Consider the following 17785-nt stretch of genomic DNA (forward strand, 5'->3'; position numbering starts at 1 on the left):
ATTTTCAGATTTATTCATGAATAATTTTTGCTTTAGCTGCTATTCTAAAAATACCATTAATAAGCTCATTTTATGTTGTTGATAGAGTACAAAAATAACTTCTTTTTATTTATTGTACCTGTATATTGTATCCTCATTAAGACAGCTTATGCCATTAACTATTTTGGAATTTTAATTTAAGCACAATAAAATCATTTTGAAATAATGAGGCTTATTTTTTCTTTTATGTTTGTTCTTCTTGCCTTACTGTATTGGCTAGAACTTACCACTCAATGGTATGATTTTTTAAAGTTCAAGAAAGAAAAGGAGGAGAAGTCACAGTTCAACTCAGCATATCCCAGGTAATTAGAAAAGCTGATTAAGCTATTAAATCATTTTTGTTTTTCAAGTAGACAGGTTAGCTTACAGTTTTCTGAAAGAGCCTAATAGAAAAGAGAACAATTAGTTCATAGCCTCTCTTTTAAATATTCTTTGCTTTAGGGGCAAAAAAGGAACACACAAGTGTCTGAAATATTAATTACTTCAGAAAAAACTATATTCTGTACTCTGTGAATTTAACTCAGTTTTTCACAATCTAAAGAATGAAAACTGAACCCACCTCTGCTTGATTGAGGCTGGAGTTTGGAACTCGCGGAGCGTGGTGGCTCAGGGCAGAGAGACAGACGAGGATGAGGTGCAGCGCTCCGATCTCCAGGGCCATCCGCCTCAGAAGCACCCCGTCGTCGGTGGTCAGGGGCGTAGTGCTAAACAAGCTACGGAGGACATGGAAGGGCAGGGTTGGAAGCACGTTGGCTGATGGAGACTGCAGAATGTGACCTAGAGTAAAAATATATGGTCAAAATTAGAAACATTTTAAAAACACAGTAAGGAAAACTATACAGGATCACAAAAAATGACAATGTAATAAAAATTATACCATCGTATTTATTAGAAAACAACCCAAATACCACAAATATAATAGTGATCATTTAAAATTTAATAATAAATAATGTCTGGAAAAGCTCTGTAAGACATCACACACATAAACTTGATAAGAGAAATATATTCATATGATAATAATTAGACTATGTTAAATTTATTATAAACTAGAATTTAAAATCTAACAATTAAAAAAACATTGTAAGTTTCTTACAACAGTGTGAAAATAATTGTTTGCCTTGGAAGTAGTTTCAACCATGAACAACAGGTAATGAAAGTAAAACTATTTTGTTTTGTTTACAATATACCTTTCTACTAGATTTTATAGCTAGAAAAGGGTTAAATGCAAAAACAAACAAAAAAACCCATTGCTTTGTAAATAGTGGATGAGACTCACTGCAAAAAGGGATATCAGAATTATGATTTTTAATAACCACTCATTGTATACTCACTGAAAGTAGTCCGAAATGACACAAAGGCAATTTTTTTATCTTTACTATTTAGGGTTACACTTACCATCTCATAATAGAGTTCTAAAAGACAATGGTTCTTACCATTCTATCCACTTAAATTTTAAAAATCAGATTAAGTAATTAGAAATTCCTGACCTAATAAGCATATACAATTTGTATATGAAACCAAACCACCAGAACTATTTGTTATGTAGAAGTTGTAACTGTTACAAAAACATTTAAAATACAGTCAACATTTTTGAAGAATCCCATTAATATGAAAATAGAAAAGCAAAAGTATATACTTTGAGTATTTGACAGCTTCAGAGTTACAGGATCTACGAATAATTTCAGTTTTATTAATTACATATATTTTGTAGTACAGAGTCCAACAGTACATTCTTTGTAAATGGCATGTGAAAGTTATCACCTTTAATCAAAACCATCTGACTCTAAAATAACAAAAATAAATAAATTTTCAAATTTAATGGTCATTAACTGAAGAATCAGAGGTAAACCAAACGAAAATCTACTTGCTGGCCTATCCTAACTGGGATTTTTCTTTGTTTCTTTCTATTAAACTAAACGATCAGTCCACTGGAAACAACCACCATAGTTTTCTATAATTATTCTAGAGTAAAGTATAGTATAAAATACATTGTTATTTTCATCATTCTGTTCTCTTTAATCGAAATATTGCTACCAAATTCATTTTTTAAAAATATTCTCATCACATCGCTACTTTACTGTTTTAATAACAAATCTTCATAGCTATTCAGAATACAATCTGAAGTTCTTTATAAGCCTTTCTATAATCTGCTACCAATAGCAGCTTCTAAAATGAGCTCTCAGTGCTGCTTTTTCACGCAAATTTTCATCAGCCAACCTATCACTTCTCATAAAGTCTGAGCATACAATACCGCTCGAAAGCATTCTTTCTTTCTGAAATAACTCATCTCCACCTCAGTTGACTCTGTATCCTTCATGGACCCACAAGAACTGCTACATCACTTTATTAACTTCGCTGAGTAGTAAGTCATCTCACACCTGAGAGGCTCTATAATGCTTTATCTATCTCAAGGTTTTTGTAACTACGGAGTCTATATTTCCATACACAGTCCTCACTGCTATTACCAGAGAATATTAGCTCTTTGAAGGCAGGGTAAATACTTGATTGATCTCTAAATCCCTCCAAGGCCCAGCCGTTTTGAAAGCACTCAGTAAATATCTTTTGAATAAATTAAGAAATGAAAATGAAGATTTTTAAAAGATTTACTATGTTTGTTATTGGAACTAAGTTGCCAACAACAAATCATGTAGTAGTTTAACTACAAAAGAAATAAATGATGAACAGGTAATAATCTGAGAAACTTTACATGACCCACCTATGTTAAGTTTCATTAATAACACTAGGCACTTACTTCCTTCTCCATCATCTGTCACTCCCAACACCAATCGAAGAAGGCACTGGGCATGTTTTCTCTCCTTTAGTAGCACTTCAGCATAGCCCGGGAGACGAAGAAATAATCCAAAAGCAGCCAAAGAATGGGCTGGTATAGGAGACATGGTCTGTACTGCTGACTTGATGGGTGGAGGTTCAGCTGCGATGGTTTCTGGTGCTTCATAAACCAATTCCCCTGACTGTTCAATGGTCACCCATTCAAACTGATCACTATCCTTTGGCTTTTCCTGAGTGGTGGATGTTACAACTGGGGCACTCACCTAAAGGAAAAATTTTTTAAAAATTTTTGTTTGATTATTTGTGTATTTCAATACCAGGTTCAAATTAATCACTTCAAATTATCTCTTTAAAATGTATAAAGATCAATAAAGGGACTTTTTTAAAAAAAATAAAAAGCTTCCAAACATAGGAGTTACATGATATCAAGAGTATGGTGGTATCTGTCAAATATCTCTAGTTTAAAGTTACCATTTTATCCTTTGTAAATAAATGAGTAGACAGATTCTTTGAGACTATATAAACATCTTGTTTCTCACCAAACATTGATCCGTTACAACTAGTAATTCTGTAATTCTTGCCTAAAACAATAATTACTATGGTGGTTGCCAAATAGTGACTTTCTAATTCTATCATTCCTTCTACATTTATTAGTTATCACTGTACTGTAAACATTCCCTTCTTCCCCATCTATTCACTTTTTACTTTATACCAGTATATGAAGGGGGACCAAAAAAAGTGGAATTATCTTCTGGAAGGCAGGCCCCTTGTAGTACAGGCTTCCCCTGCTAGGTGAGTGTTCTAGGAACCCATCTACACCAGTGTACCAGCTAGTGGTGTTGTGAAAGGCTGTATTTGGCTTCAGTGAATTTTTTTTGAAGACTCTCTCAACATGTTTGCTCATTTCACGATGGGTGATTTACAAGCACACCTGCCCAAACTATGCTGAGTGTTCAGCAGTTTTTGACCAAAAACAGCAGGAACCCTGTGCCCTACCCAGCCTATTAACCTGATATGGCAATATCAGACTATGTGACGTTTTTTTGTTTCCCCAGATGAAAAACGTCCTCAAAGGGAAATATTTTGCTGATGTGGAAGAGGTGAAACAAAAAATGGCAGAAGCAATAAAGGTCATCAAAATCAGTGAATTCAAAAAGTGTTCTGAGCAGCGGAAAAAAGTCTTGATAGGCATACTACATCAAATGAAGAGTACTTTGAAGGTGACTAAAGTTTAAACATGTAAGAATGTATGAACAATTTTTTATAAATAAATTCTGGGTTATTTTTTGGTCCCCTCTCCTCCATAGATTCTAATGTTATTCTATAGGTTATAAGACTCTATTATTTCATTTGATGCCCAAGTAGAATCAGACTTGGTCAGTAGGACTCCCTTAAACCCAGCTTCTGTATTCAGGTTGATCTAGTATATTCCCTGCCCCAATCCTAGAATTTTTCCCAGGAGCCTAGGACCTGAGAATGTGACCTTACTCAGAAGTAGGATCTTTTCAGAGGTAATCAAGTTAAAATGAGGTCACACTGGGTTAGGGCAGACCCTAAATCCAACGACTGGTGTCCTGAAAAGGAGAGACAGATACACACACAGCCGTGTGAAACGGACACAGTAACTGGAGTGATGCAGCTACGAGCCAATGAACGCCATTAACTGCCAGCAGCCACCAGAAGCTCAGAAGAGGCAAAAAGGAATTCTTCTCAAGAGCCATCACGGAGAGCGTGGCTCTGTTAACACCTGCTTTCAGAGTTACAGCTTCTTAAACCTTGAGAGAAAAATTTCTGTGTTTTAAGCACCCAGTTTGTGGTAATTTGTTACAGCAGCCCTCGCAAACTGATGCAGGCACATATAATATACTAAGTACATGAAATTAGAATAATTTTCCCACCTTAATCAACAAAGAAATTTGTATTTACAACTCACCATGCACCACACTCCCCCCGTTAGTAAGAGAATAACAGTAATATTAATGAACTGGTGAAGAGGTTAAAGTAATGTTTTATAAACTATCTAAAACAGAAATGGCGCCTGAAAGAAAAATGTAAGTTAAGCAAAAAGACATTCTGTACTTGGACAGAAGTGTACACTACCATTTTACTCTCCCATCTGCAGCAATATCCATAAATTAGTATCATACCTAAAGCAGCACAAAAACAAAATGTTACAGTATGATGACCTGTTATCATCAACGTAAAGGCTACAGTGTAATGAGTTTGGCAAATATGCTCAGTCTTCATTTCTTTGGTACAAATTAATTTACACAAACACTTATACAATACTCAAAGACTAAGTGAAATGGTACTTCCAACAGGTTAACATAAGTTAAAAAAATATTTCTCAATAAAGCTGGAAAAAAAACTTGTAAATGAAAAAACAAAAGAAGAAAGGGCTTTGTTTGCCATGAAATGATGTATTCAATTAGGGTCCTATCTTACCTGCTGAATTACTTCTGGATAGAGCATGGGAAGTCTTTCTGCAATAAGAGCCAGGCCACCCATTCCTGCAAACACTTGTAACGGTGACTGAATGGGACAGGTTTCAAGCAAAGACTCGTCCAATATCCCATCCATACATTCATCACTTGGACTGAGAGCCTCATCTTCTGGACAGCTACCAAGTAAATCTCCATGATCTAGAATCAAATAAAAAAGGTAAGAAAGAATGTTTTTATACTACTACTTCATTTACAGAGCAGATATTATTGTTGTCATCTCTCTCATCAACAAAAGAGCATAAGCATCTTAAGTGGTTCACATGTATCTATATTAAGGTTAGATGAGACAAAAATGTTTAAATGGCCTCTGATGTTGCCTCCAATAGCTTTGCTATTAAAAGTATGGTCCAGAGGCCAGTATCTCTGGCACTGCCTGAAAGCTTTTGACGTACAGAATCTCAGGTCCCATCCTAGACCTACTGAATAAGAATCTGCATATTTTGATGGTCTGTAGGTAGTTTATAACCACACTGAGAAGCAGCGTCCCGTAGGGCACAGTGGTGAGCTACACTCCACGTGAAATTAAGCAAGTCCTCAGAGACTCACCACAGACAGTAACACGTGCATGTGTTAGGCTCGAAAGTCTCCAAATAGGAAAAACTGAGTAACGACAAAGACTCCTTACTGAAAACTAAAAATTATACCATATTGGTTTAGCTCTGGATCACTCACAAAGGCAAACCAAAAGGTTAGTTTTGGTTTACGTATTTAATAATAATTAAATATTGAACTTTCATGGGAATAATGTTTATGAGCATGAAATATCACTTTATGTTATCAGAAAACTGAAAATACTGAATTGATATCCTCACTTGGATTATAAAATGGTAATGCACATGGCTCATGGAGGAATGTTAGAAACTAAAGCACATGTGCTTATAAAATAAGTGATGCTATAATAGGAATTAAGATTAATTTCCAATGGAAAAATGGCAATTTTTTTATATTTACAAGTAACTCAGTCATAAAGAAAAATACCTTTAAGTTAAGTTGATGTGAAGGAAAACAAAGGTAAATTAAGTCACCAGCTCTAGAAATCCCCGCCTCCTCAGATTACAGACCGCACTTTTTGAAGGAGTATCATACACTTACCTTTTTCAGGGTGTAGTCTTTTAAAAGAATCTGTTTTTGACAGACTTGGGTCTGTGATAACTCTTGACCCCAATTTAACAGTCAGATCTATTGAACGGTAACCTTGAGGAAGTTTCCGGTCATACAGGAGAGTCAACAGTTGAGCGAGGGTCATTTCAGGAGGCAAGGGCTGGCCTAAAAGTGACAGAGCTAAGTTAAACCTGGAATCCAAGGAGACATTTATGATTCAATTTACTCAATTACTTAATGCTTTTACTCAATTACAGGCAGGAATTTGATTCTAACTCCAAATTCAGAACAATTTAACATCAACCCATGGGACGTTTACGAAACTTAAAATCTACTTCTGACGTACGTGAACAATAAATGGTGTCTGTGGGAGTTAGTCGCTGACCAATCCCACCAAGATCTTTTGAGGCACAGGAAATAGAAACGAAGAAACAGGCCTTCCTATAAATCTGTGGTTGGCAAAACGTCTTCATAAAAGGCCAAATAATAACTATATCAAGCTATGGAGGCCATACAACCTCTGCTGCAACAACTAACTCTATCATTATAGCAGGAAATCAGCTGTGGACAATAACACATAAATAAATGGGGTTAGCTTTATTTTGATAAAACTTTTTTTTTTTTATCATCGAGAAAAAGGCATCTAGTCCACCAGCCATAGTTTGCTGACCTCTGCTATAAATCAACCATGTAAAGCTAAGGAAGAAAATCCATTCCTAGTCAGTTGATAAGGTGATCATAATGATACAGCACAAAAACAGAGATAAAATAAATGGACATCACCATGACCAATACAAAGTATATCGGTCAAAGAATATGCTTTAGCTGGGCAGAAAATATTGCTTAACTATCAGTGATACATTTAAGAGCTTTCCTGCTGGAATTAACTATTTAAAATTTGCCTCACAATGCTTCCTATATAGCTTGTGAATGCTCTAAAACATTAATATCACTGATTACTCCATGGCACACTGACAGCAAAAACTCAGGAGGCTAGGAAAGCATAAACATGCAATATTACAGTGTTAAAGGGGGTATGTTCCTCACTTCTCTTGGAACTGCATGAACGAAGTCAGTAATTCATTTATCTCATCGACAGCACCTGCTTAAGTGTGATACTGGTGGTCACACATGTGATTTATGTAATTGTGAGAGTCTTACAATTTCCGAGGTGTTTTAGCATTATGGACATTACCTGCCAACAGCTTGTGGAACAGGTGAAACACTGGGACAGTGATGATTTTGTTGGCCGTCTCTGCTGCTGAGGAAGAACTTCCCATTTTATCAGGCACTGTCCTCCCTCTCCGGGATGGGGGGCGAGGCGGTGTAACCGACACGGCACGCTTAGACTGGGATTTCAGCCCTAAAGGTAAAAATCAGTAAGATTCTACGTAGTCAACACATTAATGAAGTAAAAGTGTATTTCTATATTTTAATAAAGCACCACATTCCTAACCAAAATGTAGAAATGTTTCTTCTAACTTAACATCTGATCTCCCGATTCTACTTGCCCTTCACGAGACTCCGCAAGTATTTTGGCTGCATTTGTAACTATTTTCCAAGAAGGTAAAAAATGTTGTCCACTACTCTATTCTATGAGATACAGATGAGCATCCATTTACTAGAAAGTAGTTTGTATAAATATGTGCAGGAAATCTGCTGTCCTTAATTCTTCTCTGGCAGAACAGAGTAAAGTGAATCAGAGGTCGACTATCTGAGGAATACGGTGAGCTTTCTCTCCTGAAAGAAAACCATCGCACCTGCGTCAAGGAACGTATCTTCCCAAATTACCAGTTTTCTTAGCCATTTTTTCATCCTGCACCTCATAGTAAAAACTCATTTTCAACCAATGTTCTTTCAATTATTTTTATTTTCTAATTTTATGTAAGGGATGAACACATCATAAATGACAACTGGTGAATACTTTTTCATTTTGCTTTTGCTTTTTTAAAACAAGGAAGTTATACAAAAATTCCTTAACATAGTGGGTTTGTAACAGTACAATTCTCTGTACACTGTTAAGCTGAAGTGCAGTATCTAAACTATTCTCATACATCCAGTATCTGATGACATACTGTAAGCTTTGGACATAAAGTAAGTTTAGTGATTCCACTGCCAAAGAGAAACAGATTTTGGGTGTAATACTTTTATACTTAGCATTAAGGCATCATTATAAGTCAGCTATTTGCATTGATACTTTATATTACATGAAGTTCCTATAAATTGTTATACTGTCTAGAAACCCAGAGAAAATCAAAATTATAAAAAACAGAAAGCATACCTGAAGCGACAACAACACTATAGTTGTCCTGAAATCCATTTTCTGCCTTAACTTTTTCTTTCTCTTCATGGTTTTTCTTTTCTTTGTCATCTTTTTGTTCACTAATTAGTTTAGCAGTGATACTTGGTGTATCTGTAAGAAAATATTATGTAAAATGCACTGCTTTTCCAAGTTGTTAAGAAGGGAAATGATAAACATCTCAAAGGGAGATTATATAAGATTTACTATCACTACTTATAGGTAAATGGATGTAGAAGAAATATGAGACACAGTCTGATATTCTGCCCTTGCTGATATCGATGAAAGGGCCTCACCACGGTTCTTAGGCCAGCCTGCTGAAAATCCAATCTCTAGAAAATACACATATTACTTACAGAGCCAATGAAAACCATTACCATGAAAATTTGCTTTCTTTTCGGTATAATTCAATCTGCCTGCCACCTAAATCTACTTTGTTCCGCACAACATGCATATCGAGAAAAAATATTATTTTCAAACAAGGAAACAGCCTTAGCAAGGTCACTGCAAACCTATAAAGGGCAAACACGTAACTGAAGCTCCTGCCACAGCCTCCCATGAGACTCGTCGTTACTCTGCAGCAGAGCTCAATGAAACAAATGCCATTAACAGAGACTTCCTGTTTTGCTATTTTTATTTAGTTAGAAATCTCGCATGACAATGTAATGTACTTTAAAAACGACATCTAAGTACTTTCATAGGTAGTTATTACTCTATGAATTAATATTTTCTTTCATTACACTGGAATATGGCACACTATTGAAAGCCATGAAAAAAATGGAGACCATACATAAATGATATGATTTAACCTGTAAGAAACCCAAATAGCTCAATGAACTTTTATGGTATTAGAAATGTTTTTCACTAAGTTGATATGGTTAATATAAATTCTCTTTTTACTCTTCTAACTTAACATAATTATGATCCAATGACTTATTATAACGTTTAGAAAGGCAAAATGGTCACAGGATAAAATAGCATCTTTTGTATTATTTCCCTATTTTACAGGTTTAAGTATCTGAAAATGTCCAGTAATCTCAATTTTTAGAGATTCTTCCTAACTGCAGATTGTCTTTAGACAGGTTCTGCTTTTGTGAAATTAAAAAATTTTGTGAAATTAAAAAACACTATAAATAATAAATATATAATACAACAATATTTTATTTTCATTCAAAAACCACCAAGCAACCCAAAGTGGCAAAAACAGTTACACAAATACTATGCTAAGTGAATTAAGCCAGTCAGGGAGAAAGACAAATACCACATGCTCTCACTTACACATGGAATCTAAAGAACAAAATAAACCAGCAAACGAAATAGACACAGAAGCGTAGATAGAAGCAACAGAATGACAGCTGTCAGAGGTGTGGGGGTACTGAATGAAAGGTGGCAAAGGGATCAGCCTAAGAACATTTATGCATGACCCATGGACATGGCCAACGATATGGGGACTGACTGATGAAGGGAAGGGGGTGCAGCTGGGTGGACATGGACAAAGACAGAAAAAGCAGAGACAACTGTAATGGCATAAACAGTAAAAAAAATAGTTACACAAGGCAGAACGTAATACTTAAGTAATTAAAACTCACACAATTAACAAAGCATGATCAAACAGGAAAACATGTAAAGATAATTAGGTGATTAGAATTTATATAATGTTATCCCACTCACAAAATTAAAAGGTACCACTAAGAAAACAAAAACAAACCAAGCAAACAACTAGAACAGGAACCGAATGACAGAAATGGAGATAAGAAGCATAACTGGCAGGTACAAAATAGACAGGTGGATGTTAACAATAGTATAAGAAATGGATAAGCCGCAGAACTTACATGTATGACCCATGGACATGAACTAACGGGGGGGAGGGGGATGCTAGAGGAAAGGAGAGTTCAGGGCAGAGGGGGATAAAAGGAAGGAAAAAAATGGGACAACTGTAATAGTATAATCAATAAAACATACTTAAAAAAAAAAGAAAAGGTTTCTCACTTTCTCTTTAAAATTGTTCTGGTTTGCATTTCCATTCTGGCCAAGATAAAATAAAGACCAGATTTATTCTCTCACCTGAAATAACTAGAAATTTAGAAGATACATGAAATAATAGTTTTCAGACCCTGGGAATCAGGAAGGCGGGGCAGTGATAGCACGTGAGGGAAATCACATGAGAGGAAGCCTAGAATCGCTGCAGCTCATGGCCTGCAGGGTTTCCCAGGGCACCGCTCAGCGCAACCCAGATGTCACCTAAGGTGAGCATACAGAGTTGGGTCACCAGGAAGACAAATGCAGCTGGACGCAGTTTGCAAGGCACAATGTGTCCCTGTAAATCATAGTGCATGATTTAAATTATCCCAAATTTTAAAACATAGGGAAAAAATGAAACAAAGCCTCAGGGAGCTGTGAGCAACTTCAAGAGGCCTAATAAATTGGAAATGGAATCACCAAAGGAGGGGAGAGAAACGAGTGGAGAGAAAACAAAGGTCAAAAATGTCCAAATTTGATAAAATGTATAAACACACAGATTCAAGAAAGTCAAAAAAGTATAATAATAAGAAACATGAAAAAAACTGTTAAGGTATAATATACTACTCAAATTGCTTAAAACCAATGGTAGAAACTTATAATAGTAAAAACATTGACACACAGCCTTTATTATTTGAAAGCGGTATTCTCAAAAGCTCTAGGAAATAGGTAAAATAACTGATTAAATTTTGGATCACTTGTTTTAATACATGTCGATAAAATATATACATACATGTAAATGTATCAAAATATATTGGCTATAGATCAAAGATCATAAACACACTTTCACAGGACCAAAGCATAGGTAAACAGAAGTTAAATTTAGCATTTTTTTTAAATGTTTGCTCAAAAGGACTCTTGGTTGGACTTTGTACTAGGACATAGTGTCCCCAAAGCAATAAGTTTATTTTTTTTAATTTTTAGGTAACAAAGAGACCTTAGCTATAAAGTAATCTAAATAATAGAATATGACATTTTAGAAAAAGCTTTCTTTTACACAAAGATAAACAAAGCATGTTAAATTTCCAATCACTTCACAATATAGAATCTAAGCTTTTCCATTATCAAGTTAACCATAATGAAATCTCAATAATTGAATTTCAGAACTCTTCCCCACGTCTTCCTCCCTTTATTTAATTTCTATTTTTTTCTTCATCATAGAAGGGACAATTTCAGGGATCTGTCAAAAAAAAGTCTGTAAAATCTGGCCCTGGCCAGGTGCTCAGTTGGTTAGTGTCAAACTGACATATCAAGGTTGTTGGTTCGATCCCCGGTCACGGCACATGCAAGACTCAACCAAAGAATGCATAAATAAGTGCAACAACAAACTGATGTTTCCCTCTCTCTAATCAATATATTTTTTAAAGTTTATAAAATTTAATTATCAGAAAAGTAGTTGTAACACATAAAGTGGACATTTTTAAACAGAAAAAAATGTTATATATATGTTTATACAGTATTCTACCATTTTATTGAGTAATCTGTGAAAAGATAATAAAAGAATTACAAATTTATGCACACACTTGCATTAGATGCACTAACTAAACCTGTAAAAGAGTCTTTTCAACCTTATTTTCTCACAGAGATCATATCCACTCCCACGGTTTAACTTACCGTTTATATATGGTAACACCTCCCAGTCTCTTACACCCAATCATTTATTTTAAGGTTGGGTTTGTATTTATAACTAGTAAATAGACATCAACAGTTTTTCCTGAAATACTGTTAACTTCCTTCAGCTGTCAGTGTTTCTAAAAACTTAGGCACTCCATCCAATGTGTAGAAACATACTTATCTTTACATTAAAATGTAAACAGTTAGATTTACACCTTGTTTTTAAATTTGACAACACACATAAGACCATAAATACTTCAAAGGGTAGAATGTGTGTCTTCTTCACTATTACTGGGTTGGCCAAAAAGTTTGTTTGGCTTTTCCCATAAGATGGCTATTGTAGAGCTTGGTTGTCTTTAACTTCATTCCAAACAACTTTGTTAGATTGTATTTTGACAGCTGTTATGTCAGTTGGCATTTAAAAAAAACTTACTGAAATTGGTGAATTTTTGTGTATCCATTTTAATACTGAAGTTGGAAAAAAGTCTGTAACATTTTTGGTGTATTATGTTTTATTATTTCAAGGAAGGTAAAAACACAACTGAAACGCGAAAAAAGATTTGTGCAGTGTATGGAGAAGGTGCTGTGACCGACAGAACGTGTCAACAGTGGTTTGTGAAGTTTCATGCTGGAGATTTCTCTCTGGACGATGGATGTTCCACAGTCAGGTAGACCAGATGAAGTTGATAGCGATCAAAAGAGATCAATCAACCTTATACCACGTGGGAGATAGCCACTGATGTACTTAAAATATCCAAATCAATAAAGTTATTGGTGAAAGTGAAAAAAGGCTTTTAATTTACAGATAAAAATATAGACTTTTTGGCCAACCCAACACATCCCTAGTATAAACTATTGTGCTTACCACCAGCAAATACTCAATGCAGTCATTCACTGACTAAGATTTCTGAGGGGCAATGAACTCAAACCATCCACAGCTGATTTGCAGTCTGCCACCAAAAACTGTATGTTTTTCTAAGTCAATGAGAATTGTTTAAAGGCACCATGTAAGAGCTTTTGAAATACATGTAAAAAATCATGGGGAAAAGTTTTGTCTGCTTTCTTAGATATTATAAACAGTAAAGTCACCAACCAATTATACCTACTTATTTTCATCTTCTGAATGCTCATTTATTCCCTAGATTTAATAAAAGTTTATTACTATCATCCAAGTTAATACTATGGAATTTATCTACTATAAAACATCCAGGTGGCTTATTGTGAGAAAATTCTATCAACAGCTTCCCACAGCTTGTCTACATATCCAACTACCCATTCTGTTGTTACTACACATAACACACACACCAGACAAAATAAAGGGGCTGAAATGTATTGTACATTTTGTTTTGTTCATCAGCTACTTACTCAGGCCTCACAATGTGAAGATATCTTGACCTTTTCTAGCCATTAAATGGTTGGTGAGTGAATGAATACAGTGAAAGAATAAATAGCGACAAAAGTAGTAAGGTTCCAAATACATTTAACACAAGGACAAAGAACAATCAACACTTAAACCTCACTTGCCTGACACTCTGTCGAGAACTTCTGATAATGTTGTGGACACTGGCAAGTGAAGCGTTCGGAACTTGTGGCCGGCTCCATACATTGGGTGCTGGATGACGTGGCTGGTAGCATTGATTCTACCTTTGTACAGCTGAAAATTCAAACGAAATCAAGATGTAATTTTTTAAAATATATACGATCACAAAAAAATTTGAAAAGCATAGAGGAATAAAAAGTTCAACAATGCATATAAAACATGAAGAGCTTGTTTTACGGGTCTATTTAAATGTGGCACATTTATTTGTCATGTGATTTTGCATGAGCACTTTTGTACCTAATGTTACTTTGCTCCAAATCAAATTATACTATTCAAGGTAATGTATAAATCAGGTTATTCTAGGCAGAAAGGGTTATCTGAAAGAGATTTTTAAGTCATATCATGAAGTATAAAATTTGTTCTAATTTCAGTTTCCCTTATTAGAAGTTAGAATGTAGAGATAACTGCAAACTCTGGAGCGAAATTATAAAGTATCTTTATAAACAGCTAATCATTATAATTTATAATGATAAGTATTTATAATTTAAATACTCACTGGACAGGGAGACTGAAGAAACATGGTCACTTTCTCATCCTCCAGCATCAACTGCAAAAATAATCTACGTACAAACCCCGAAATGTTCCCTGATGTGGGAAGGTTCCCTCTTTGAGGAGATGCCTGAAATAGTTCACAGAGAACCTAGCAAGGCAAGAGTTATAAAGTTAAATGTGGTATTAATTTGCAGCTTTTTATTTTAAATGAGAAAAGAAAAACTAAGAGTGTGAATTAAAAAATATATTTGAATACATCAAATAAGCAATTAAAAATACATTATCTCATCTTAAAATATATGAATATAGAAGCAGATAAGAAGTTAAAAGTGCTGTGGGTAAGAGATTACTACTGTAGGGTTTTCACATAATAAATAGCCAGCATAATCAATTTAGTTTTAACTTTAATATCAATGTGGCTACAATACATTATACGAGAAACATGTTTAAGATACAGAACCAAGCCTTATCAGGAAGCTGGGAGATGATAAATAGGCCAGAAACACCAAGTTTCATGCTACTCAAAGGCCCAAACCAAATTTTCAAATTCCATATTCATGGCCTTGATTTTAACAAGCATTTCCTTTTCATTAGGCACATTAAGCAGATCTACTTTCCCACTAATTAATTACTTTACACAGTAACGTATCTTCTTCTTCTTCTTAATAAAGTTAAATCATTCAGTATTTTTGAAAATTATGACAGCTATCCTTCTAGATGTTAATGAAGTTTGTTTGACCCGAATAAGCACTATCAAGTAAAAAAAGGTAAAAAAGAAGCTGATGCCTACCATGTTTCAGACAGACTCTCTGCTAGGTAGCTGACACACATTATAATATTTAATCCGCTTAAGAAATCTTTGAGGCAGGTATTACTAACCCCATTTTATGTCAAAGAGCTCGTTAAAGCTAGAAATAAACACAATGGAGCAGAATCTAGCAAAAAGCAGCCAGAATTACTTTTGAAGTAATTCAAGCTTTCAAGATGTTTGGCCCCACACACGTAATAGAATCATCTTTCACATTTTCAGTGTGATTTGTCAGGAGCCTCCTACGTAAAACATGCTCTGTCTTCTTCCCCTGAAGCCAACCGACACTCGCGGCGATCCGTCCCTACAAACCGCGGTGTCGATGCGGCAGGGGCGCTCCATGACCACCTGCGAGTGGCCACTCCTGTTCCCGCAGCTGCCGTGTTGGTTTTTAGGTCTGTTCTTTTCAGCTGGGGGAGTATTTAAAAAGGGTGAGTATATGGTCCACACCTAGAATTTCCGTGACTTTGTCCATTATCTCAACAAAAAGAGTAACTGATTTATGTAACAGCTGAGGGAAGGACAGAGGAGACATCAGCACTGTATTTTAATTATGGTTTAAATTCAGACTCTTAAATGTACCCAACCCTAAAATTTACCAACACCTGGCCTACTACATGCCCCTTTCTTAACTAATTTCACTGGTACTATTTGACAACATCTTAAAATAATGAGACAATTAAAACACAAGCCAGGCCTTCTTCCCCTTTTACCTGTGCCATCAGCTTTTGATTATTAGGGTGGCATGAAATGCACTGCAGGAAGAACGCAACGGTTGCATTCTCAATGGCCGTCCTCTGCTGAGTGGTCAGTCCTGACGTGGTGGCGGAAGAAAGAGAAGCTGATCTTGCACTGGTCTGTTGTGCACCTAAATTATGCCCTCCAGATGTGGACCCAGAGTGACACAATAAAAACAGCAGTGCTGTCCACAGTGGATTGACCTCAGGCCCACCCAGCCAGTCTTTCATAATGTGGCTATTGCCAACTTCCGTCAGAAACCGAAGAATGGGAGCCACTAGGTCTGCTGTGATAGGCATCTTACTACATTGCTGTGGAACATGATGCCGCCTGAGTTTGTCCTGGGAAGCATCTATCGACTGAGCAATGCTTTCTGAGTAAGAAATGTGGCTAAAGCAGAAACTAGCCAGACTCCTCACAAGAAGAGAAGGCAAACCTGAGTCCAATAATTGTTTGATAGCTTCTGGAGACTGCGAAGAAGAAGCAAGGGTTGCCAAATGTGATTCAGTTAGTGCAAGAGGTGCTTGTGCGTTTTTAGAGTCATCGGTTAAAGATGAACTAAGATCCTGCTTTTTGCTATCATCTGTCATAGACAGTCTGTGGTGACACTGCATTGGAGGAGGCGTAATTCCCATCCAGCCCATCAGCAAAGAAAAATAACTTGGGTGCACATGGCACATTGAGCAAAGTAGACTGTCAACAGCTTTCTTCAAAACCATATTGCAGGGAAGAGACATGGACCAATTAAAAAGTAACCTACAGGAACAAAAGATACCATATTAATAATGTGTGTATGTATGTAGGTGTAGATATATACATATTTTTTTAGAAAGACCACACTGTTCTAAATAAAAATATTTAGAACAGTCTAAAAGAACAATCTATCTATTCTGATGAAAATTACAGCATTTATTTGACACAAGTATTATTTTATCAGGAATACTGCTTTGATTCATTATTGAAGTATTTAGATAAACTAGAAGTTAGATTACATGTATAAAATGAGTATAGAAAACCAAGAGACCTGTATTAAAATGTTTCCACCATTCTCTGTGTGACTGCAAAAAGTCACATAAAGAAACAATAAAAAAACAGCCCTGGCTGGTGTAGCTCAGTGGACTGAGTGCCAGCCTTCCAACCAAAACATCGCCAGTTTGATTCCCGGTTATGGGTTATGCCTGGGTTAAGGGCCAGGTCCCCAGTAGGGGGTGTGCAAGAGGCAACCTATTGATGTATCCCTCACACATTGCTGTTTCTCTCCCTTTCTCCCTCCCTTCCCCTCTAAAAGTAAATAAATAAAATCTTAAAAAAAAAAGAAACAATAAAAAATAACAAGGAATTGTTTAGTTTGAACTTGACATGATTGTTAGCTTAAATATATGTTTGCAAATCAAAAACTATTATTGAGTTTTGCTCGTAAGTCCCAGATTATACCAACTGGTAGGGGCAAATATGACAATGACTGACTAGAGGACAGATGGCCAAGCTTTTATGAGTCGTGGAGTGCTTCAGAAATAAGTGTAACATTCTGCTACAGACTTACCAGTTATCAGGCAGTAAATTCAACAAAGCCTTAGCTGATATGACGGAGAAATATGGGAAGTGAAAACTACTTATCAAAAGAACAATTTTAACACGCACCAAAAAAGTAGTAAAAACAACTAATTGTATAAACCAGCTGAAGTAGTAAGTCTTTCAAAATTTCTAGCTATATTCTTTATCCATAGTTACAGATTAAAGATAAAAGAATGTGATGGGTAAATTAGCAAATAGGGTAACCA

At 35.6% G+C, this 17785-nt stretch overlaps 1 protein-coding gene across 10 annotated transcripts in view; it reads right to left on the reverse strand.

The window, feature by feature from the left end:
- Positions 1 to 17785, reverse strand: part of BIRC6 (baculoviral IAP repeat containing 6) — a 199338-nt gene that overhangs the window by 47289 nt on the left and 134264 nt on the right. For all 10 annotated transcript variants that reach the window (XR_008426870.2, XM_053924549.1, XM_053924547.1 and 7 more), the window contains exons 55-63: positions 15980 to 16760; positions 14463 to 14606; positions 13891 to 14020; positions 8716 to 8847; positions 7630 to 7797; positions 6426 to 6599; positions 5275 to 5471; positions 2792 to 3092; positions 599 to 816 (exon numbers count right to left, since the gene is read on the reverse strand). Coding sequence is in view for 9 of the 10 variants with exons in the window: in XM_053924549.1 (XP_053780524.1) it covers positions 599 to 816; positions 2792 to 3092; positions 5275 to 5471; positions 6426 to 6599; positions 7630 to 7797; positions 8716 to 8847; positions 13891 to 14020; positions 14463 to 14606; positions 15980 to 16760 (2245 nt within the window). In the remaining variant the exon portion in view is untranslated. The remainder of the gene's footprint in view (positions 1 to 598; positions 817 to 2791; positions 3093 to 5274; positions 5472 to 6425; positions 6600 to 7629; positions 7798 to 8715; positions 8848 to 13890; positions 14021 to 14462; positions 14607 to 15979; positions 16761 to 17785) is intronic.

Source organism: Desmodus rotundus, chromosome 5 (genome assembly GCF_022682495.2).
Source record: "Desmodus rotundus isolate HL8 chromosome 5, HLdesRot8A.1, whole genome shotgun sequence".
Classification (NCBI taxonomy): Eukaryota; Metazoa; Chordata; class Mammalia; order Chiroptera; family Phyllostomidae; genus Desmodus; species Desmodus rotundus.